The 20,501-nt window shown below is 39.2% G+C and overlaps 2 protein-coding genes across 5 annotated transcripts in view; both read right to left on the reverse strand.

Moving 5' to 3' along the window:
- Positions 1-6,464, reverse strand: part of LOC132391174 (high affinity choline transporter 1-like) — a 36,313-nt gene extending 29,849 nt beyond the window's left edge. For 2 of the 4 annotated variants that reach the window (XM_059964039.1, XM_059964035.1), the window contains exons 1-3: positions 6,345-6,464; positions 4,111-4,210; positions 606-800 (exon numbers count right to left, since the gene is read on the reverse strand). In XM_059964039.1, coding sequence (XP_059820022.1) covers positions 606-789 — 184 coding nt within the window. In that variant the 5' untranslated portion in view covers positions 790-800; positions 4,111-4,210; positions 6,345-6,464. The remainder of the gene's footprint in view (positions 1-605; positions 801-4,110; positions 4,211-6,344) is intronic. The other 2 variants (XM_059964038.1, XM_059964037.1) reach the window with 2 other exon arrangements.
- A 779-nt stretch (positions 6,465-7,243) lies between these two features.
- LOC132391175 (FRAS1-related extracellular matrix protein 2-like) overlaps positions 7,244-20,501 on the reverse strand; it is a 222,201-nt gene continuing 208,943 nt past the window's right edge. The window contains exons 22-24 of the mRNA XM_059964040.1: positions 19,229-19,416; positions 18,485-18,631; positions 7,244-9,810 (exon numbers count right to left, since the gene is read on the reverse strand). Coding sequence (XP_059820023.1) covers positions 9,313-9,810; positions 18,485-18,631; positions 19,229-19,416 — 833 coding nt within the window. The 3' untranslated portion in view covers positions 7,244-9,312. The remainder of the gene's footprint in view (positions 9,811-18,484; positions 18,632-19,228; positions 19,417-20,501) is intronic.

Below are 20,501 nucleotides of genomic sequence, written 5' to 3' on the forward strand. Positions count from 1 at the left end.
CCATAACATTTGACACCTTTACTAATCAAGAACCTATCAACCTCCACTTTAAATATACCCAATGACTTGGCCTGCACAGGCTCAGGTTCCAGAGATTCACTGCTGCCTGGCTAAAGAAATTCCTCCCTACCTCTGTTCTAAAGAGATGTCTTTTCATTGCTGGGATCATTCTCCTGAATCTCCTCTGGACCCTCTCTGAATCCAAATAATCTTTTCCTAGATAAGAGGCCCAAAACTACTAACGACATGCCAAATGCGATATTTCATCCTTGCTTTTATAGTTAGTTCCCTCATAATGAATGTTAACATGGCATTTGCCTTCACCAAGACCACTTTAACCTGCAAGTTAACCTTTAGGGAATTGTGCACTAATACTCCCAAGTCTCTTGGCATCTCTGGTTTCTGGATTTGCTCCTCATTCAGCAAATAGCATACATTTTTATACTTTCTATCAAAGTGCAACTTAGATCTGCCACGCACTACAGCTGCAGAACTATTTGTGGATGATACGGTCTCCTCACGCACAAATCAGAACTGATACACCAGCATTATGGAATCTATAATTACTACAAACTCCAGATAGTGTAATAACCAGATCACATTACCTGTGGTTGTTAGAATGCCTAGAATATTTCCAATTCGTCTTCCTGCAATTATTAACATTTCAGAGCGATCACCAACATATGTTCTTTCGACTTTTTGGCTTCTTCTTGCAGCCCAGATACCAACCGCAAGAATAAAAAGATAAAAAATGCCCATTGACAGAGCCCCGACAATATTTACTGTCATGGTGCCTTCTCCTGCGGTGTGAAGTACAGCCAAAATTTAAACACAATTCAATTAATAATACAAAAGAAAAAAACCGCTGGACAGCGGAAATAAAAACTGAAAATAGTAGATGATGCTGCCTGTGTGAGCAGAGAAGCAGGGTTCTCTGAGGAGAAACATTTCATGTTGACGATATTTCAGCAGGATGATAACAAAAGAGATTTTCAGCAGAAATTGTTCTGGCTCTAGACTGTCTAGCAGAGGTACAGCATATAGTTGCTGAGAGGGACGTCTTAGCAGATTCACTATCACTAGAATATCACTGAGAATGTTTTCATGTTTTATCTCTACTCAGAATTATTGTTTTCTCACACTTAGCCTTATGTGCTCAGCAAATCAGCTCAACATTTAGTTGTAACTGTAGAGCAAGACCTTTAGTCACACTAAGAATGATGTACTGTAACTGGAATATGATTAGATGTGTTGTCTACCTGGACCTTATATCGGTCAAAGTTATGCCAGATTAGGGGATCATAGGAACATTGAGTCTAATGGTTATCTTCTTAACCATGGAATGATTCTATGTCTACTCTGGGATGTATTGATGTTACTGGGCAACATTTATTATCCTCCCCTAATACCCTCTGAGAATTGCTGCAATTTTTATTGTGAAAAGACTCCTACTGTGCTGTTTGGTAAGGAATTCCAGGATTTAGTCCCCAAGTCGGGACCATGTGATACTTGGCGGAAAGCCTGAAGGTGGTTGTGATACTTCCTTGTCCACCCAGGTGCCAGAGGTTTATATCCTTGGGCGGTGCTGTCAAAGAAGTGAAGGGACTAGGAACATGAATAACAGAGAAGGAAATAGGGTAAATTGGAGACGCAAGGGTAATCAATTGTGGGAAATAGTGGATTAAGAGAGACAACAAGGAGAGAAGTAAAATGTGAAGTTAAGAAATTGTCTGTGGAGTGGTACTTCACAAGCTCATTGTTAGCTCTTTAGAGCTTCAGGTATGTTTGCAAGTCAAGGCCAGAAACACTGTCATCTTCAGGGTCCCTGCAATATGAAAAATACATCCCGAGCGGCCACAATGAGGTTAACAGCACAAATCCATCCAACGTCGGATAGACAGTGGGTGGGGGTGACCCTTCTAAGTTCTGACAGTGGAATATTGCAGAGTACTCTAGGAGTCTATGGTGCTTCAAAATTCACATCTCCTCTCTTCTCGATGTGTTTTAGACAAGTAGCAGGAAGTGAGCTGGACTTGCCAGCAGTTTCATGGTCAGTGAGAGTGCTGTCAATTTGACCTTTCTCCTCACACCAGGTCTTAGAATGGCTAATATGGAAATATGAGGAGTTGGTTCAGACGATGGCTGGACTTACACAACTGGGTCTTGGACATTTATGCAAAAGTACATAATTCCCTGAAAGCAGTATTACGGGTGTTTGGTGGCTGTTCATCAGTCAAGGCGTCAAGGACAAGAGTTGTGTCATTATATTGCAGTTGTCTGGAGCAGTGTGTGCACTTCTAGTTGTCCTGTGCAGGAAAATGTCATTAAGCTGGAAATGTGCACAGAAGGTTTACAAGAATGTTGTCAGGACTCGAGGACAGCCGTTATAAGAAAAAATCAGAGGACTGGGACCCGATGATTTGCAATATAAGCAAGTACAGAAGAGTAGAAAATCATGAGCAGCATAGATAGGGTGAATGTGCAGTCTTTTTCCCGGGAAAAGGGAATCAAAAACTTGAGGGCATAGGTTTAAGGTGAGGAGCGAACGATTTAAAAGTGGATCTAATCGGTGATTTTTCCACCCAGGTGGTGGTGGGTATGTGAAATGAGCTACCAGAAGAAGTGGTAGAGGTGGGTACAATTAAAATCCTCACAACACATTAGGACAAGTTTATAAATAGGAAAGGTGTTGAGGGATATGGACCAAATGCGGGAGAGAGGGACTAGCTCACGTGGACATCTTGGTTGACATGAAGCAATTGGATTGAAGGGCCAATTTCTGTGCTGTGTTTCTCTGACACTCAAGTAACATTTGAATAGTAGATTTCATAATGATATTCTATTCCTAATCTACCTGTATTGTCATAAGTGGAACAATAGCTTCCTTCTTACCTCCTGGCAGGATGTCTATCAATCTTCCTTTATTAACCAACCAGCACACTATTCTATTACTTTATGTCTACATAAAGTTTCTACATTTAAGCCATGTTGAATGGTATAGTGACAGTGTCTTTTAGAGTGCATGAAGACCTGATTAAGGTTAACTATTGCATGTCAAAATCCATTCTCTACCCTGGAAAAATGTCAGCCTCAATGCATGAGAAGCATTTAATGGCTCTAGGCCTGTAGTTGCTGGAGTTTAGAAGGATGAAGTGGATCTTATTGAAATTTATCAAATGCTGAAAGGCCAATATAGAGTGGATGTGGAGATGCTTTGGTTAGTGGGGGAGTCTAGGACCAGAAGGCACACCCTCTTTTAGAACAGTGATGAGGAAGAATTTCTTCAGCCAGGTGGTGGTGAATCTGCGGAACTCATTGCCAAAAGACAGCTGTGGAAGCCAAGTCATCGGGTGAATTTAATGCAGTGGTTAATAGATTGTTGATTGTTAAGGGCATCAATATTACAGGGAGATGGCAGGAGAATGGGGTTGAGAGGGTTAATGAATCAGCCAATATCAGGTGGTGAAGCAGACTTGATGGGCCAAAAGGTGTAATTCTACTCCCATGTTTAAGGCCTTAGGGTTATGTCTGGATCACTATTAGGAAGTTAATTAGAATATATCAATGACATAAAACCTGCAATTACAGTGCAATATTATGTATTTAATATACTTCTTTCAAAAACATGAGAACATTTCACTATTGTATCACACCACAACTGGAAACTGTTCTAATATTTGGAATGAGTTTCTGGAAGCAACTTGTTAACAATGTACTCCTATTGTTCAGCCACAGGCTGCTTATCTGCCCGGTTAACCATAGATAAAGATCATATTATAGACTGCTAGCTGGGATTCAAGTGCATGCTACAGAGCTTCACCATGATGTTTGGGATAGGTAGACACAACTGCGTTATTTCCATTACCCATATAGTTCAAGCACATCATCTAGTGTTTGCTCATGTTGATGATTAAGCAGGTTCTTCAAACTTCCTTTAATCTACTGGGATTTTCACGTTACAAATGGAGAAACAAGCTGAATACTTGTATTGCAGAAGAACACGTACAATGTGTTACTGGGAATCCAATTCAAATCCTTTCGCTGTGATGCATGGTTAAGTTTAAACACATCATTAGATATATCCAGTACTCCAACAAAGAAACAGCTTACCTTCAGACAATGCTGCACGGATTCAAACATGAACAACGCGAGCTCACGGAGATCGGAAGTGAATGTAGAGCATCACCTTTTGTTCCCTCTCCACTTATCTCTTCAGGGAACAGTTACACAGAACTTTCAATTACTGCTAGTTGCTCACCACTTCTGAAAACTTCCAATAGAACTAGCACGAATTATAAGAATTTCTTAGATGCTACAAGACTATCAAGGAGTCAGACTTTTAGACTAGGTGATTAGGTGCTTGGTGCACACCGCAGTACACTGTTATAATCCTGTTAAGTACACCATGTTTCTACTAAACTTACACAGTTGAGGTCAAGACCAGTATTAGATATATCCTACACACCTACAGTAGATTGACCAGAATTGGCTGCAACAGCTGAAGATTGAAAGAATCTTCACAAGCTACGAGGGAACAGATGATACGAAACGAGTATGATTGGGTAAAATTTCAGGACAGCCTTCATCATTTGGATTCCGCCAACTGGTGGAGAAAAATATTCCTCCCCAAACATGGCATGGCATTGAGCATCAGTGAAACTCGGAAGCACGTGAAAAATCAAATTACTTCAGTCATATTGAATTCTTCCTGCTGGGTCATTGACTGAGCCTGAAGATATTCCTGTGCTACTTTATTGCTGCAAGTAATATATGGCACAGTCTGTTAGAAGGGCAAGAATACAAACACTTTTGGTGACAAATGACTGAGTTTGATTTGAGGGAAGAAAATGCTTATGTGGTTTCATTTGCTAAGCAGATAGAATCCAAGATTCAGAGGATTTATTTGACCACATTTACTTTCCTCCTTAAAAATAGCAAAGTATGTGAAAATTTTGAACTTGCCTCGCAGTAATTAAGATCAGCTAATGTACTTATATTCATAACGGAGTAAGGAGTTTTCAAATGGTAGTTAAGAATGCCTGAATTAAAAACAACTAACAACAGAATCTTTCAGAAATATAGAAATTTATCTAGAATTTAATTGCTTTCAGAAGTTATTCCTGCTAAATGGCTTCTTTGTAGATATACAGTAGTCTTCCCAATTTTAATTTTTCTATTTCCTCTCACTTTATCCAGATGAAATTCCTTCACAGATCCACAATTAGCTGTCATAGTTTTTCACAGACTTCTTTTGTCTGTTATGGTTTATGGCAGTCATAGGATTTCAATTTGTACAACAGAATATTTGATTAGCTGTTTCTATATTTCCAGCAGATGGTCAGTGCTGATATATAGCTGCCAGCTTCATTAGGCATCAGTTTAAAAGTTAATCAAGAGTTTTAACAAGCTCTGTTGAATTGACTGCCACAATACCTAAACTTGGATACTGGATCATGTAAAACAGTAATCGTATAAATTATTTCTTCATAAAGGTCTGAATAGTGCTTGTGATTCCTTCATTCTTCCTCAGGGTAAAGAATGACTTCCTTCCACTTCAGTTCTGTGAGCTGACTGGTGTTTATGTCAGTAAGCAAAACATTGTGGGACAAGGGCCCTGAACTGTGTTGTACTATGTTCTATGATGTGGCCAATGTGGAAACAAAATATCAACTGTCCCATCCCAAAGTCAGGAAAGGAATGTCTGACAGGGTGGTGGGTAGGTGACTCACGAGGTGGTGCACTCTTCTCCGTGTTCATGCATGCCTTTGGTGTGCACCTAGTGGACAGACTTGAGATGCCCTGGACCATCCTGAATGCCCCTTCTTTACTGAGGGGTAAGCATGGGCCAGGGATGCTCAGGAGCCAGTGGGGATGCTGCATTTCTCAGGGCAGCTTTCAGATCCTTCAACCTTTTCCTCGGGCTTCCTAGTAATTTATTCCTGTGACAGATGCTGAGAGGCAGTGGTCAAGGGAAGTGAGTCACTGCACAAGTAGGAGATGGTGAATCAAATCTGAAATTACCAGGAGAATTTAGCCAATTTCAGATGGTCAGCCTGTACACTGCATCCAGATTCCCCCTCTATTCCAGTAATTTCAGATTTACGTAATCTCCTAATATTTACATTCCTGCAGACATTACCTTTCAATATTCATTAACCTCAAACACTCCCTTTTAGCTGGCACCACCAGTTTTGCTGCTACTTCCTCCTATCACAAACCTGCTGTTTTATTCTCTTTTACATCCTTCTTTCTCTACCATGATTAACAGGTTTAAAACTTTGTTCAGATCTGGCAAAAAGTCATCATTTTGAAATGCTAACTGTTTCTCTCTTCACAGATCTTACCTCGTTTGCCGAGTATTTTCCATTTATCTGTAAACTTGCTTGCTTTTAAAAGCAATTGTATGCCAATTATATGCAAAAGCCAAAGGTCTTCCACAAAGCTGCTCTCAGGGATTGCTGTGGTTCACCAGATTTGCAATCCTTTTAACCCATTGGAATGGAACTTTATTGCACTTTCAGCCAGCTTGTGCAAGAGGACCTGGAACACTTCCAAGAAAACATTGCCATTTTTGCCCTATTATAACTTAGAATTAACTCCTGTGGGATAAATAAGTCTGGGTCAAGAACTAAAAGAGTACAGCACAAAACAGGCTCTCTGGCCCACAATGTGCTGACCTTTTAACCTATTCTAAGATCAATCTAACCTTTCCCTCTTCCATACCCTCAATTTTCCCTATTATCCATATGCTTATCTAAGACTTTCTTAAACGTTACAGAGAGTATATATTGACCAATGTAGAATTGGCATGATGTCGATTTGAAGAGTTGGCTGGAAGTCTATAACTAAGTTTTATTTTAAATGAAGGATCTTTAAGTAGAATTCTTTCTCTCTCTACGGACGTTACCCTAGCTTCCAAATGTTTTCATTGTTTGCCATTTCTATTTCAGATTTCCAGTATATGCCTTTTTTTTGATTTTCTATTACTTTTACAGTCTTTCTATATTTCCGCCATGCATGAACTGCCTTAAAAGTAACTTGCTAAGCAATGCCATTTCAGCTATGAATGAAACAGGATGGTGATTTTTGACTGGGTCTCTGCAACCTCTGATAAATAATACCATTAGGTTTTCAAATACAGTTAGACACAATCTTATTGCACAGAGCACTGAAACAAAGATGCATGACATTTAAGAAAGTTCTGAACAATTATTCTTTTAAGATCAATGTTATTCAGTAAAAATAGGAGAACAAATATTTTATTTGTTTGCAATATGAGCAAAACTAAAAAATAAACCAATGGAAAGTTAAAATGACATGGTGTTTAAATGCAACCTCCACATAATTTCTATAAATGATTTCTGTTTACAAATGTTCTTTTTGCATGGCACAAGTACTTACAATGAAATCGAGAAGGGTACTCCCCAGAAAACTAATATTCACTAATCTTGCTGTTGTTCCTAGTGCCTCCCAATTGAATACAAAAATGTTCCAAACAAAATAGATGAGAGATATTGGAATTTTAACAAGTTGAAAATTTAAATTTTTTTTGCTGTAGATTGCATAGTTTGTCCATTCCAAATAATTTGACATACAGTAGTACACAAAGAACAATACGTTACATGCTATTTTAAAAAATAAACTAGAAAGAACTGATGGTTCATAAAAAGGCAGGAACTAGAAATCTCTTAGAATGAGCAGTGAATTATATCAGCGAATGTGTGGTTTATACGTGAAATGGTCATGGAGCCTCAATTATAATTAGATGTGCACTTTAAAGCATTTCACAGCAACATTTGTCTAATATGTCACTACAAAACCTACAGTAAAATAATAATGTTTACCCTGCAGACTCACATAAAATCAAGTTACCAATGTTGCTGATAGGATCATAATAAAATGTAACAGTTTACGTGTGAACATTAACATATTCACGCAAAATTAAAAAGTGTTGATCGAAATCAGAAAGGGGCTTGTTTATGGATAGATGATTGCTAACTCTATAATTAAATGGTAAATCCCTGGTGATTATATACTGCTGGAACATACTTGGTGAGACAAATTAGAATTATGCCCAAATATCAGAAGATAATAGGTTCACCATGGCTTTTATTCATAAAAGTCCTATGACGTTATGGTATCAATGTGCCAGATGGGTACAATGACCACTCTGGTCTAGGCTGCACACAACCATAACATATTTAATTATTCAGTCTAAGGTTATTCAATGCAGAGATTACCAGATTCTGGTCTAACCCTGTTCTGTAGATAAGGAGAAAGCTCAAGGAAAAGGCCCAAGGCAATTTTTTTTTCACATTTGTTAACAAGAATATGATGTGGTGCTTTTATTTTAAACTTAAGGAGTTCATATCCTTGTGTCATTCAAGACATTATGTACCCTGTTAACCTGGCCTTTGAATATTTTACACCCACCAGCCTTGCGTGTAGCACAAGGTACTAGTTGCAAACTGATGATGGTGGCACATGTGTCGTAAATATACTTGCTGCAGTCGAAAGCAAAACAAAATATAACCAGAGTTATCAGAGCCTGTACAAGAATACACAACATGAAAGCAGCAAGTAGATAACTTAGAAATTACTGGCATGAAATCAAAGCACCTCAATCTCCTTAGATGGACCAAACAGTTAAAATTTAATAAACATTCTTTTAGTTGAATAAGTTTTATCCGGTGAGTGCAACAATATAAGTTACTTTCCTCTGTATTTGATTCTTTCTGAGCTAAATGGTGTAAAATGGGTAATGTAGTTGCTTCATTAGTGGTGGGTCTATGAGACACACACCTACTGTAGTTGCAAGAATCTGATATAAAATGGTCACTAATTCATTTCTGGACTGAAATAAAAAAGCAAAATAAAAAAAATGTGATACATTGAGCCTTTTATCTACTGCACCGCCAGTTTTTACATCATCTACATGTTAATAAATCTCCTTACAGCAGGAGGACGATTTAGCACCTTTGTCTTTTAATCCTGACTTGTGAAAATACTATCTTATAAAAGTATAGACTCCCCTCCCACTACCCTCCTGTGTTGCAGTTCATACTGTGCCTTTCTGGTACGCAGCCCATTTCAGGTCACTTGCTGAATTATGTGCAAAAGATGATACTGGAGACCCTTGATCGAGTTTCAGTGAATACAACGTGCATGGCTTCCAAAGCCAAACATTCAAGTTTCAACAGTTGGAGAGACTTGTGTCAATGTTCATTGGATAAATAAAGTTCCGGTCTTTGTAATAAGGCACAGATCAAGTCCTCTGAGGCACTTTGGGGTTGAACTCTAGCTGCAAGGTACTCAAACCTCAGAACTATCATTGTGATAATTTTGTGCAGTTATAATCTTGTCGCAGGGTGATTTCTTGTATTCAGCCTTCTTACCTGATTGCTTCCTCCGTTTCAGCATAAGGATGATGATTATGATGACACAAATAGCTAGTAACAAGGCAGCAATCCCTGCAATAATGGGAATATTGCCATCTTGGTCACCTCTATCATTTGGTGACTTAGCAACAGCTCCTTCAGGGAAAATTGCTTCCTCAATGACCTGCTTTCTGTTGCTCCGGTTCAAAGCAATATGCTGGATGTTAGTTCCTCGGTTGTTCTCAACGCCAATGTTCTCAGCAACTGCTGAAGCTTCCCTGACGGACCGACGCTGACGTGAACCGGAGCTCCAGTTTTCAGAGTGTGACATAGTATGATATTCCAAACTTCTTTTCCCAATCCCTCTGGAAGCACTTTCCCTGGACCGCACAGTGTAAATGGTATGAATATACCACTCTCGCCCAGCAGCAACCTAGAGGTAAACAATAACAGGTAACTATTATATGTCAGGCTTTACTAAAATGAAAAGAAAACTAAATGAACAAAAGATAGGTTTGCAACTAGTTTAAAAGAAAAAACTTTTAAAATGACCTGCTTTTTTGCATCGGAAGATGTCAGTAGCCACTAATAGTTGTACGTATAAAACATTTATATTCTGTGTTGGCATACTAACAAGCAATTTCTTGCAGATTACATGTCTTAAATGTATACCGTTCCCTGTATCTATGTACTCATTAAATATTAGAAACCAAAAACATTTCTTGGTGATCTATTTAATTTGTACAAATTAATTGTTTGCTTTAGTTAAGTCATTACTTTGTTATTGGATCTGTCTGGGACTTGAGCTTTTCACCCCATACGGTAACTTTTTAAGGCAAAGTAAATTGCTCATCCAAGTGTACAGGTGATATCACATTTGGTGTCATATTAAGTAGTGTAGATGACAGCACAAAGCTTTACCTTTTCTGAGATTGAGTCGAACGCTTTGAAATTTGAAAGAAGGAATGATGAAGTTCTTACAAGGCTTGGCAGTCTAAATGCTGAGAAGCTATTCCTTTGCAAGATGAGGGATCAGATATTCAGCACAGACAAGGATAAACTACTTTTTTTAGGGAAGGCTGGGAATATTTAGATGGGCAAGACTGTGGAAACAGTGACATTAATTCTGTAAGTTTCAAGGTAACTAGTGAAAGGAATAAGGTTGGTCTTCAAGTTAAGATCCCAGATTCGGGGAAGGCTGATTTCAACAGCACAAGAGAGATCTGGTGAAAGTAGAATGGTAGCATATGCTTGCAGCTTACACCATATCTGACAAGTGGGAGTCTTTTAAAAGAGAATTAGCAAGAGTTGTGCAGTGTGCTGCAAAGGGTGAAAGGCAAAGATATCAAGATAGATGTCAAAGATTATTGAAGGTACTGAATTGCAGAGCAGGCTTCTAATGCTGTACGGTCTGTTTCTTTTCTACTTTAATGCACTAATCAGAATCAGGTTTATTATCACTGGCATATGTCATGAAATTTATTGACTTAGCAGCAGCAGTACAATGCAATACATGATAATATAGAAAAGAATAAGTAAGTAAATCAATTACAGTAAGTATATATATGTGTACTGTATATTAAACAGTTAAATTAAAAGTAGTGCTAAAGCCAATAATAGAAAAAGTGAATGAGTGTTCACGGATTCAATGTCCAATTAGGAATCAGATGGCAGAGGGGAAGAGGCTGTTCCTGAATCGCTGAGTGTGTGTCTTCAGGCTTCTGTACCTCCTCCCTGATGGTAATAATGAGGGCATGTCCTGGGTGACAGGGGTCCTTGATAATGCACACTGCCTTTCTGAGGCACCGCTCCTTGAAGATGTCTTGGATTCTATGGTGGCTAGTACCCATGATGGAGCTGACTAATTTAACAACTTTCTGAAGCTTCTTTCGATCCTGTGTAATAGGTGCCCCCCCCCCCCCACCCTCATACCAGACAGTGAGGCAGCCTGCCAGAATGCTCTATAGAAGTTTTCAATTGTTTTAGGTGACAAACCAAATCTCCTCAAACTCCTAATGTAATATAGCTGCTGTCTTGACTTCTCTAAAGTTGAATCAATATGCTGGGACCAGGTTAGATCCTCAGAGATCTTGACACCCAGGAACTTGCAATTGCTCACTCTCTCCACTTCTGATCCATCTACGAGGATTGGTTCGTGTTCCCTTGTCCTACCCTTCCTGAAGTCAACAATCAGCTCTTCGGTCTGACGTTGAGTGCTATGACACCATTCAACCAGCTGGTATATCTCGCTCCTGTACACCCCCTCATCTCCATCTGAAATTCTGCCCATAGTGATGGTATCATCAGCAAATTTATAGATGGTATTTAAGCCATGCCTAGCCACACAGTCATGGCTTATAGAGAGAGTGGAGCAGTGGGCTAAGCACACATCCCTGAGGTGCGCCAGCGAGGAGATATTATTATCAATTCGCAGATTGTGGTCTTCCAGTTAGGAAGTCGAGGATCCAGTTGCAGAGGGAGGTACAGAGAGCCAGGTTCTGTAGCTTATCGATCAGGACGGTAGGAATGATGGTGTTTAATGCAGGGTTACGTGATAGGCAATTGTTCATGGAGAAAGAAGCAGGGCATTGGAACTGTTGGGAATGATTGGAAATCGATCTTAGATGATGTGTGCATGGCCTCTTTCTAGATGACATTATAATAATGTGGTAAGGAAATATAAAATTGTACAGTTGTAAAATTGTGGAAATCAAGACTTCAATTGCAGATTGCCTGTAGTCCTACGGGCTACGTAGGACTACGTAGTGGAGTGGTGACACGGGATTTGCGTGAATATGTCCTGTCCTCCAGTATCAAAGTAGCTCACTATATAGACGATGTGCTATTGCAGGAATTCTATGAAGAGGAGTTTTCTAAAGCCTTTAATACATGATTGATCACATGCAATTGAAGGGATAGGAAATTAAGCCCAATGAAATACAGGGCCCAGCTACGACTGTTTATTTTCTAGTAATACAATGGGCCAAAGGTGATAGAATAGTTCCCAATAAGGTCAGAAATAAGATCCTAGACATAGCATCCCCTACAAAAGGAGCCCTAAGCTTTGATGGCTTTTTGGGATACTGGCCACATACCCTAATTGACTATGCTCCTCTGACCCATGTATGCTGTGACCAGAAAGAACCTTAGTCTTCTATGGGGTCCCAAGCAACAATTAGCTTTTGAGGTTGCAGAGGAGGTCATTGCCACTGCCTCGGTCGAGTCGCCTCACCGAGAAGGTCCCTCATTTGAGTTGCAGGTTTCTGTTAAAGATTATGTGGCTGTCTGGAGCTTATGGCAGAGGTGCGGTGGAAAAAATATGCCTCTGGGTTTGCGGTTCTAAAAACATCCTGATGTTGCCACAAGATATATTGCATTTGAGAAATGACTTCTGGCCTGCTTCTGGGCTTTAGTACAGATTGAAGCAGAGATGGGGGAAATTCCATAGCTCTCTCCGTCCTGACTTTCTCATTATGGGATGGGTACTCTCCAACAGGTAAGTGTGCGGACAACAGATTTCCATTGTCAAGTGGAAGTAGTTTATATCTAAACAAACATCAAAGGGATTGGACAGAACTAATAAAATACATGAAGGTGTTGCTGAGTCCCCTCTGCCTGAAGCTATGAGGGGTGATTGATAAGTTTGTGGCCTAAGGTAGAAGGAGTCAATTTTAGAAAACCTAGCATATTTATTTTTCAACATAGTCCCCTCCTGCATTTACACACTTAGTTCAGTGGTCGTGGAGCATACGGATCTTGGACCTCTAGAAAGTGTCCACAGCAGGGGTGATTGATAAGTTTGTGGCCTAAGGTAGAAGGAGATGAGTTATACAGCTCTCGTTACATGCACATGCAGTTCAACTCATGTTAATAACTCATAAGTTAATAGCCCATCGGGGTGAATGATAAGTTTGTGTCCTAAAGCAGAAGGAGGAGTCATTAACTTCAAATTTTCTGCATAATCACTCAGAGTTGAACTGCATGTGCATGTAACGAGAGCTGTATAACTCATCTCCTTCTACTCTAGACCACAAACTTATCAATCACCCCTGCTGTGGACACTTTCTGGAGGTCCAAGATCCCTCTGCTCCACGACCACTGGACTAGGTGTGTAATTGTAGGAGGGGACTATGTTGAAAAATAAATGTGCTAGGTTTTCTAAAATTGACTCCTTCTACCTTAGGCCACGAACTTATCAATCACCCCCTGTGCTCCAATCAAAGCTTTGCCTGTTGAATGGGATGTTCCCTGTGACTTTCGAACTCCTGCTTGGTCTATCGATGGCTCTGTGATATGGAAGGATGGTCGTTGTTGTTGGAAGCTTGCTGCCCTTGAGCCTCTCACCCAACAAGTTTTGAAGAAGAAAGGCTCTGATGGGTTGAGTCAATATGCAGAGCTTTGTAGCAGTGCATACAGTCATTATGGCCGAAACCAAAGATGCCCATATTCAGACTGATTCTTGGGGTCTTGCTAATGGACTTGCTGTCTAGTTAGCCAGCAGTCTTATACTGTTGTATAATGGCATCTATAATGGAGAGTGGAGTCATAGAAGGACATTTGGTCATCTAGTAAGTTATTACCGACAGTAGCATCCCAACATACTCTATCCACAGTGTCCAGTGAAATTCTTCAGGTAAGAATAGGTAAACATGGATATGTGTGTGTAGCAGATGGGTAAAGAACTGGATCAAAGAGCTGGTCATACTTGCTGGGGTAATGAGCTTCATTAATAATACAGATGTGCCCATTATATATGATCTATATTAACTAACATGGATTCATCAGTTCAGAGATGGTATCGACTAGTGTGGATGCTGTAGTAAATGGGTCATTTAAAACAAGTCAGCTTCAATGAGTGAAAGATTTTGCATGGAAATAATAATGAATCTGTTTAATGTATAAATGCAAAAAAAAATCTGTTCCTGCAGATCATTAAAGCACATGGAATGCTGAACCACATTAGCAAAGAATTAGAACATAAGTACGTCTAACTGATGCTCTGTCGGAGGGTATTTTTAACAGAACACCAAGTGGAAAGATAAAGACTAAAGCCAAACAATTTCTCAAATTAAATTATGAATGCTGCACAAAACAGCCGGGGATGGTGGTAAAAAGTACATTGACAAATGATGCTATATATTCATAATTGGATTAAAATCCTGTGACTTTCCAGCTAGGATTTAAGTGGAAAAAAGGCAGGAGAATGGTGTTGAGGGAATAGTAAATCATTCATGATAGAATGGGGGAGGAGACTCGATGGGCCAAATGGTCTATTTCTGCTCCTATGCTTTATGGTGTACATTAGAAAAAAAATCACAACATAGACAATAGATTTGGCATTAAATAAATTCATAAAGTCAGAGTCATAGAACACTATAGAAATAGGATCTGTCCTCCATACCCCTCCCTTCCCTGCCACGTACCGACCCAAATTTCTCTTAAATATTGAAATCGACCCTGCATCCACCACTTCTGTTAGCAGCTCATTGCACACTCTAACCACCCTTTGAGTGAAGCAGTCCCCCCTCATGTTCCCCTTAAACATTTTACCTTTCACCCTTAAACCATGACCACAAGTAGGTAAGGTGGCTAGTGCCGGAGATGTATTATCTGGTGATAAGTTTCATGCACAGAACAACAATGCAATTAAATGAAGACTCTATTAACATCACAATAAATTAAGTAGAATATGATTAAAGTAAAACCCAGTGGATTCCAGTTAATTGGGACATAATGAGAACAACCCAATTAAGCAGCTGCGCCAATTAGCCAACGTTTCATGGAAATAGTGAAAGAGGTATAAAAAAGACAAACTGAGTAACAACTTACGTATTTAATTGAAATACAGAACAAATTAGAATACTACCAATATTACTACAGTACTATAAAACTATGTATTGGACCTTAATAGCTATTGATGGAGGAATTCATCCAGTGTACACAAGGACCAAAATCAGTGCAGACAGCAAGTGGAGATAATGGACTACCTTCATATGATGCTATCAATGATTGCATCCTCCAAATCTTCCTTTTCATTGTAACCTACAAGATGATTGTTGGTACCTTCAAATTCTACGTAGTTTCTAACTTACTAAAGTAGTGAAATCGTTTTATTTTCACTCTCGGCTGTTTCTGGCATCACCAAGCCTGAATGCTTGAAATTGCAGTGAGCAAAATGGTTCAGAATTGTCTTACTGCTTATTTCTTGCCAACTATCAGTGACAAAAATCACTCCTTTTGGAATATAAACACACACAATTGACACTATTTTAAAACACTTTGCTCTGTGTAGGAAAAATTGTGTAGCATCTAATGGCAACATAGTAACGTGTGACTGAAGAAAGTTAGAACCTGTTCGGCAATAGTCTCCTGCCTCAATTAAGTAGCATAGTATCCCAAATAAATCTAATCATATAACCATATAACAATTACAGCACAGAAACAGGCCATCTCAGCCCTTCTAGTCTATGCTGAATGCTTATTCTCATCTAGTGTCACTGACCTGTACTCAGCCCATAACCCTGCATTCCTTTCCTGTCCATATACCTATCCAATTTTTCTTTAAATGACAGTATCGAACCTGCCTCTACCACTTCTACTGGAAGCTCGTTCCACACAGCTACCATTCTCTGAGTAAAGAAGTTCCCCCTCGTGTTACCCCTAAACTTTTGCCCCCTAACTCTCAACTCATGTCCTCTTGTTTGAATCTCCCCTACTCTCAATGGAAAAAGCCTATCCACGTCAACTCTATCTATCCCCCTCATAATTTTAAATACCTCTATCAAGTCCCCCCTCAACCTTCTATGCTCCAAAGAATAAAGACCTAACTTGTTCAACCTTTCCCTGTAACTTAGGTGCTGAAACCCAGGTAACATTCTAGTAAATCTCCTCTGTACTCTCTCTGTTTTGTTGACATCTTTCCTATAATTCGGTGACCAGAACTGTACACAATACTCCAAATTTGGCCTCACCAATGCCTTGTACAATTTTAACATTACATCCCAATTCCTATACTCAATGCTCTGATTTACGTTTGTGTAAAGGCCAGCATACCAAAAGCTTTCTTCACCACCCTATCCACATGAGATTCCACCTTCAGGGAACTATGCACCATTATTCCTAGATCACTGTTCTACTGCATTCCTCAATGTCCTACCATTTACCATTTATGTCCTATTTGGAATTATTCCTACCAAAATGTAGCACCTCACACTTATCAACATTAAACTCCATCTGCCATATTTCAGCCCACTCACCTAACTACCTAAATCTCTCTGTAAGCTCTGAAAACCTACTTCATTATCTACAATGCCACCTATCTTAATATCATCCACATACTTACTAATCCAATTTACCACCCCATCATCCAGATCATTAAAGTATACGACAAACAACCTTGGACCCAGTACAGATCCCTGAGGCACACCACTAGTCACCGGCCTCCAACCTGACAAACAGTTATCCACCACTACTCTCTGGCACCTCCCATCCAGCCACTGTTGAATCCATTTCACTACTTCAATATTAATACCTAACAATTGAATCTTCCTAACTAACCTTCCATGTGGAACCTTGTCAAAGGCCTTACTGAAGTCCATATAGACAACATCCACTGCTTTACCCTCGTCAACTTTCCTAGTAACCTCTTCAAAAAATTCAGTAAGATTTGTCAAACACGACTTTCCACACACAAATCCATGTTGACTGTTCCTAATCAGACCCTGTCTATCCAGATAATTATATATACCATCTCTCATTAATTTCCATTTCCATTAATTTACCCACCACTGACATCAAACTTACAGGCCGATAATTGCTAGGTTTACTCTTAGAACCCTTTTTAAACAACGGAACCACATGAGCAATACGCCAATCCTCCGGCACCATCCCCATCTCTAATGACATTTGAAATATTTCAGTCAGAGCCCCTGCTATTTCTTCACTAACTTCCCTCAAGGTCCTAGGGAACATCTTGTAAGGACCCAGAGATTTATTCACTTTTATCTTCTTTAATAGCGCCTGTACTTCCTCTTCTTTAATCACCATAGTTTCCATAACCACCCTACTTGTTTCCCTTACCTTACACAATTCAATTTTCTTCTTCTTAGTGAATACTGAAGAAAAGAAATTGTTCAAAATCTCCCCCATCTCTTTTGGCTCCACACATAGCTGTCCACTCTGATTCTCTAAGGGACCAACTTTATCCCTCACTATCCTTTTGCTATTAACATAACTGTAGAAACCCCTTGGATTTATTTTCACTTTACTTGCCAAAGCAACCTCATATCTTCTTTTAGCTTTTCTAATTTCTTTCTTAAGATTCTTTTTACATTCTTTATATTCCTCAAGCAGCTCATTTACTCCATGCTGCCTATATTTATTGTAGAGCTCTCTCTTTTTCCAAACCAAGTTTCCAATATCCTTGAAAACCATGGCTCTCTCAAATTTTTCACTTTTCCTTTCAACCTAACAGGATCATAAAGATTTTGTACCCTCAAAATTTCACCTTTAAATGACTTCCATTTCTCTATTACATCCTTCCCATAAAACAAATTTCCCAATCCACTCCTTCTAAATCTTTTTGCATCTCCTCAAAGTTACCCTTTCTCCAATCAAAAATCTCAACCCTGGGTCCAGTCCTATCCTTCTCCATAATTATATTGAAACTAATGGCATTCTGATCACTGGACCCGAAGTGCTCCCCAACACTCCGTCACCTGACCTATTTCATTCCCTAACAGGAGATCCAACACTGCCCCTTCTCTAGTTGGTACTTCTACGTATTGCTGCAAAAAACTATCCTGCACACATTTTAAAAACTCCAAACCATCCAGCCCTTTTACAGAATGGTAGGTATTCCTGGCAATTACCATGATTAGTGTTTTTTTCTTTATGAATAAAGTGGCTGTCCCAATTAACCAATAGTCCAATTAACCAAAATCCACTGTATTATATAATGACATAACGCAGTTCAGAATGGGAAATAATGCTGTATTCCATCGTTTTCTAAATAAAACAGCACAATGAAGCTTCTAACTAGTTTTCAGGAAGAGGTATCTTTGATAATTGCCTGCACAGCACACACCCACTGAAGATCTACTTCATACCTGGAAGAGAGGAGAGGAGTCCAAACGGAAGCCATCAGAGCCAGGCTGTGTGGCAAGTGCAAGAGCTTCAGCATCATCAATAGCAAGTTTAGCATTGAATGCCACGTTTCCAAAGAAGGGATCTTGTGTCTCAGGTTGGGCCTTATCCTGTTTTAACAAAGAGCAGAAGCTTTGTTTACATGTCAGTGGAAAAGAATTGTAACTGTGAAGACAAATCATATTGGACCAAAAGCAACCCAATCAACAACAGAAACAAAATATGCTCAAGTGGCATAATAGTTGATTTGGTCAGTTACTTTGTTATTCCTCAAAACATTATTTATCTATCTTTGTGAATGCTACATTCACGATTTACAAAATTGAGGAGCCTCCTAATCAAGGTTCACAATATACATTTACATGCATTAGGAATCTGCTGTGAAGTGTCAGGGTGCGACGTGTAACGAAGAACAACAATTATAAAGAATAAAGAACTCCATAAAAATAAAGTTAGAGGTTAGAGTACAGATATAGAATAAAATGTGCATGAATATATAAATACCAGCATGTGTTTACAATATATAGAACATTATAAAATTGGTTTAAAGTGTTTATAGTACAGTTCCATAGAGAGGGGTTGGCCGGGGGCTTAACAATATATGAAGAAAAGGAACAGGGATATTTTAAAAAGCCCCAATTCACAGGGGTAATAGAACAGAATGGCTGAATTCTCTCAGCACAAAAGGAGGCGAGTAACTGACTTACCAGGATTTTGAATCTGTACAACAGGGAAGGTGAATCGGCCAGACAGCCATATTCAGCATCTGGTGGATTGTACTTAGGAACATATCCGTCAGCTCCAGTACACAGAAATACCTTCTCAATGTTACAAAAGAATGAGTCTCCCAGATTCTGCACAGGGTCAACCATCACACGGCCATAGACAACTGATCCTGCAGGAAAAATGCACCAATCAGGAATCTGGTGAGACTTTCACCTGCGCTGCCATGTGGCCAAGTTACCTCCTCTCCAGTTGTAAATAAATATTTTCTTGTTATTCTATATGCAGTGCAATGCTTCATCAGTTTTATTTTTACTGATACAGTACAAGGCACTTAAGGGTCAACCACACAGTTGTTAGATCTAGAGTAATATACACATAGTGGTCCTGTAGAGGAACTGAGAAAAGAACGTTTGATGAATTGTTGTTACCCATGGTTATTTGAGTTACTGTTTATTTCCTGACAGCCTGAACCAGTCTGACCATTCAACTCTAACCTCCCTCATTAACAGGGCACTTTCGCCCACCGGACAGTTGCTGACGGGACATTATTGTTTCTTGCATCATTCCATGTAAACTCTAGAGACTGTTGTGTGTGAAAACACCAGGAGATGAGCAGTTTCTGAAATACTCAAACCACCCCATCTGGTGCCAAGAATCATTTTATGGTCAAAGTTTCTTAGATCACATTTCTTCCCCATTTTAATGTTTGGCCTGAAAAACAACTGAACCTCTTGACCATGTCTATGTGCTTGTCTGCACTAAATTGCTGCCACAGGATTGGCTGATTAGATTAATGACCATTATGCAAATGGTCAGTAAGTATATGTATATAGTCCAAACTGGGTAAAGAAAATTCCTTGAACGAATATGTTTTCACAACAAACCAACACTTTCATGATCATCATTATCAGTATTATTATTTTAAAGAGTCTAGATTTCTTTAAAAAGGGAATTTAAATTTAACAGCTGCTATTGTGAAATCTGTGTGATCTCCAGACTATCAGTCCAGGTCCTCAAAATTCCAGTCCAGGAACATAATCTGCATGTTATCATATCTTGCAATCTATGGTGTTCCATTGATGTATCCTGACAAAACTCCCCTAGGAATTATAGGTACATCAGTTAGTCAAATAAATATTGTTAATTTACTTTGATTCTGATTTGACTAATATGGTCATTTTGCTGTAGCAACTTTTGAAGGATACCTACCTTACTGGACTGAGTCAGGGAATTACTTTTTGAAAACCAACAATA

The sequence above is a fragment of the Hypanus sabinus genome, chromosome 3 (genome assembly GCF_030144855.1).
Source record: "Hypanus sabinus isolate sHypSab1 chromosome 3, sHypSab1.hap1, whole genome shotgun sequence".
NCBI classification, from domain to species: Eukaryota; Metazoa; Chordata; class Chondrichthyes; order Myliobatiformes; family Dasyatidae; genus Hypanus; species Hypanus sabinus.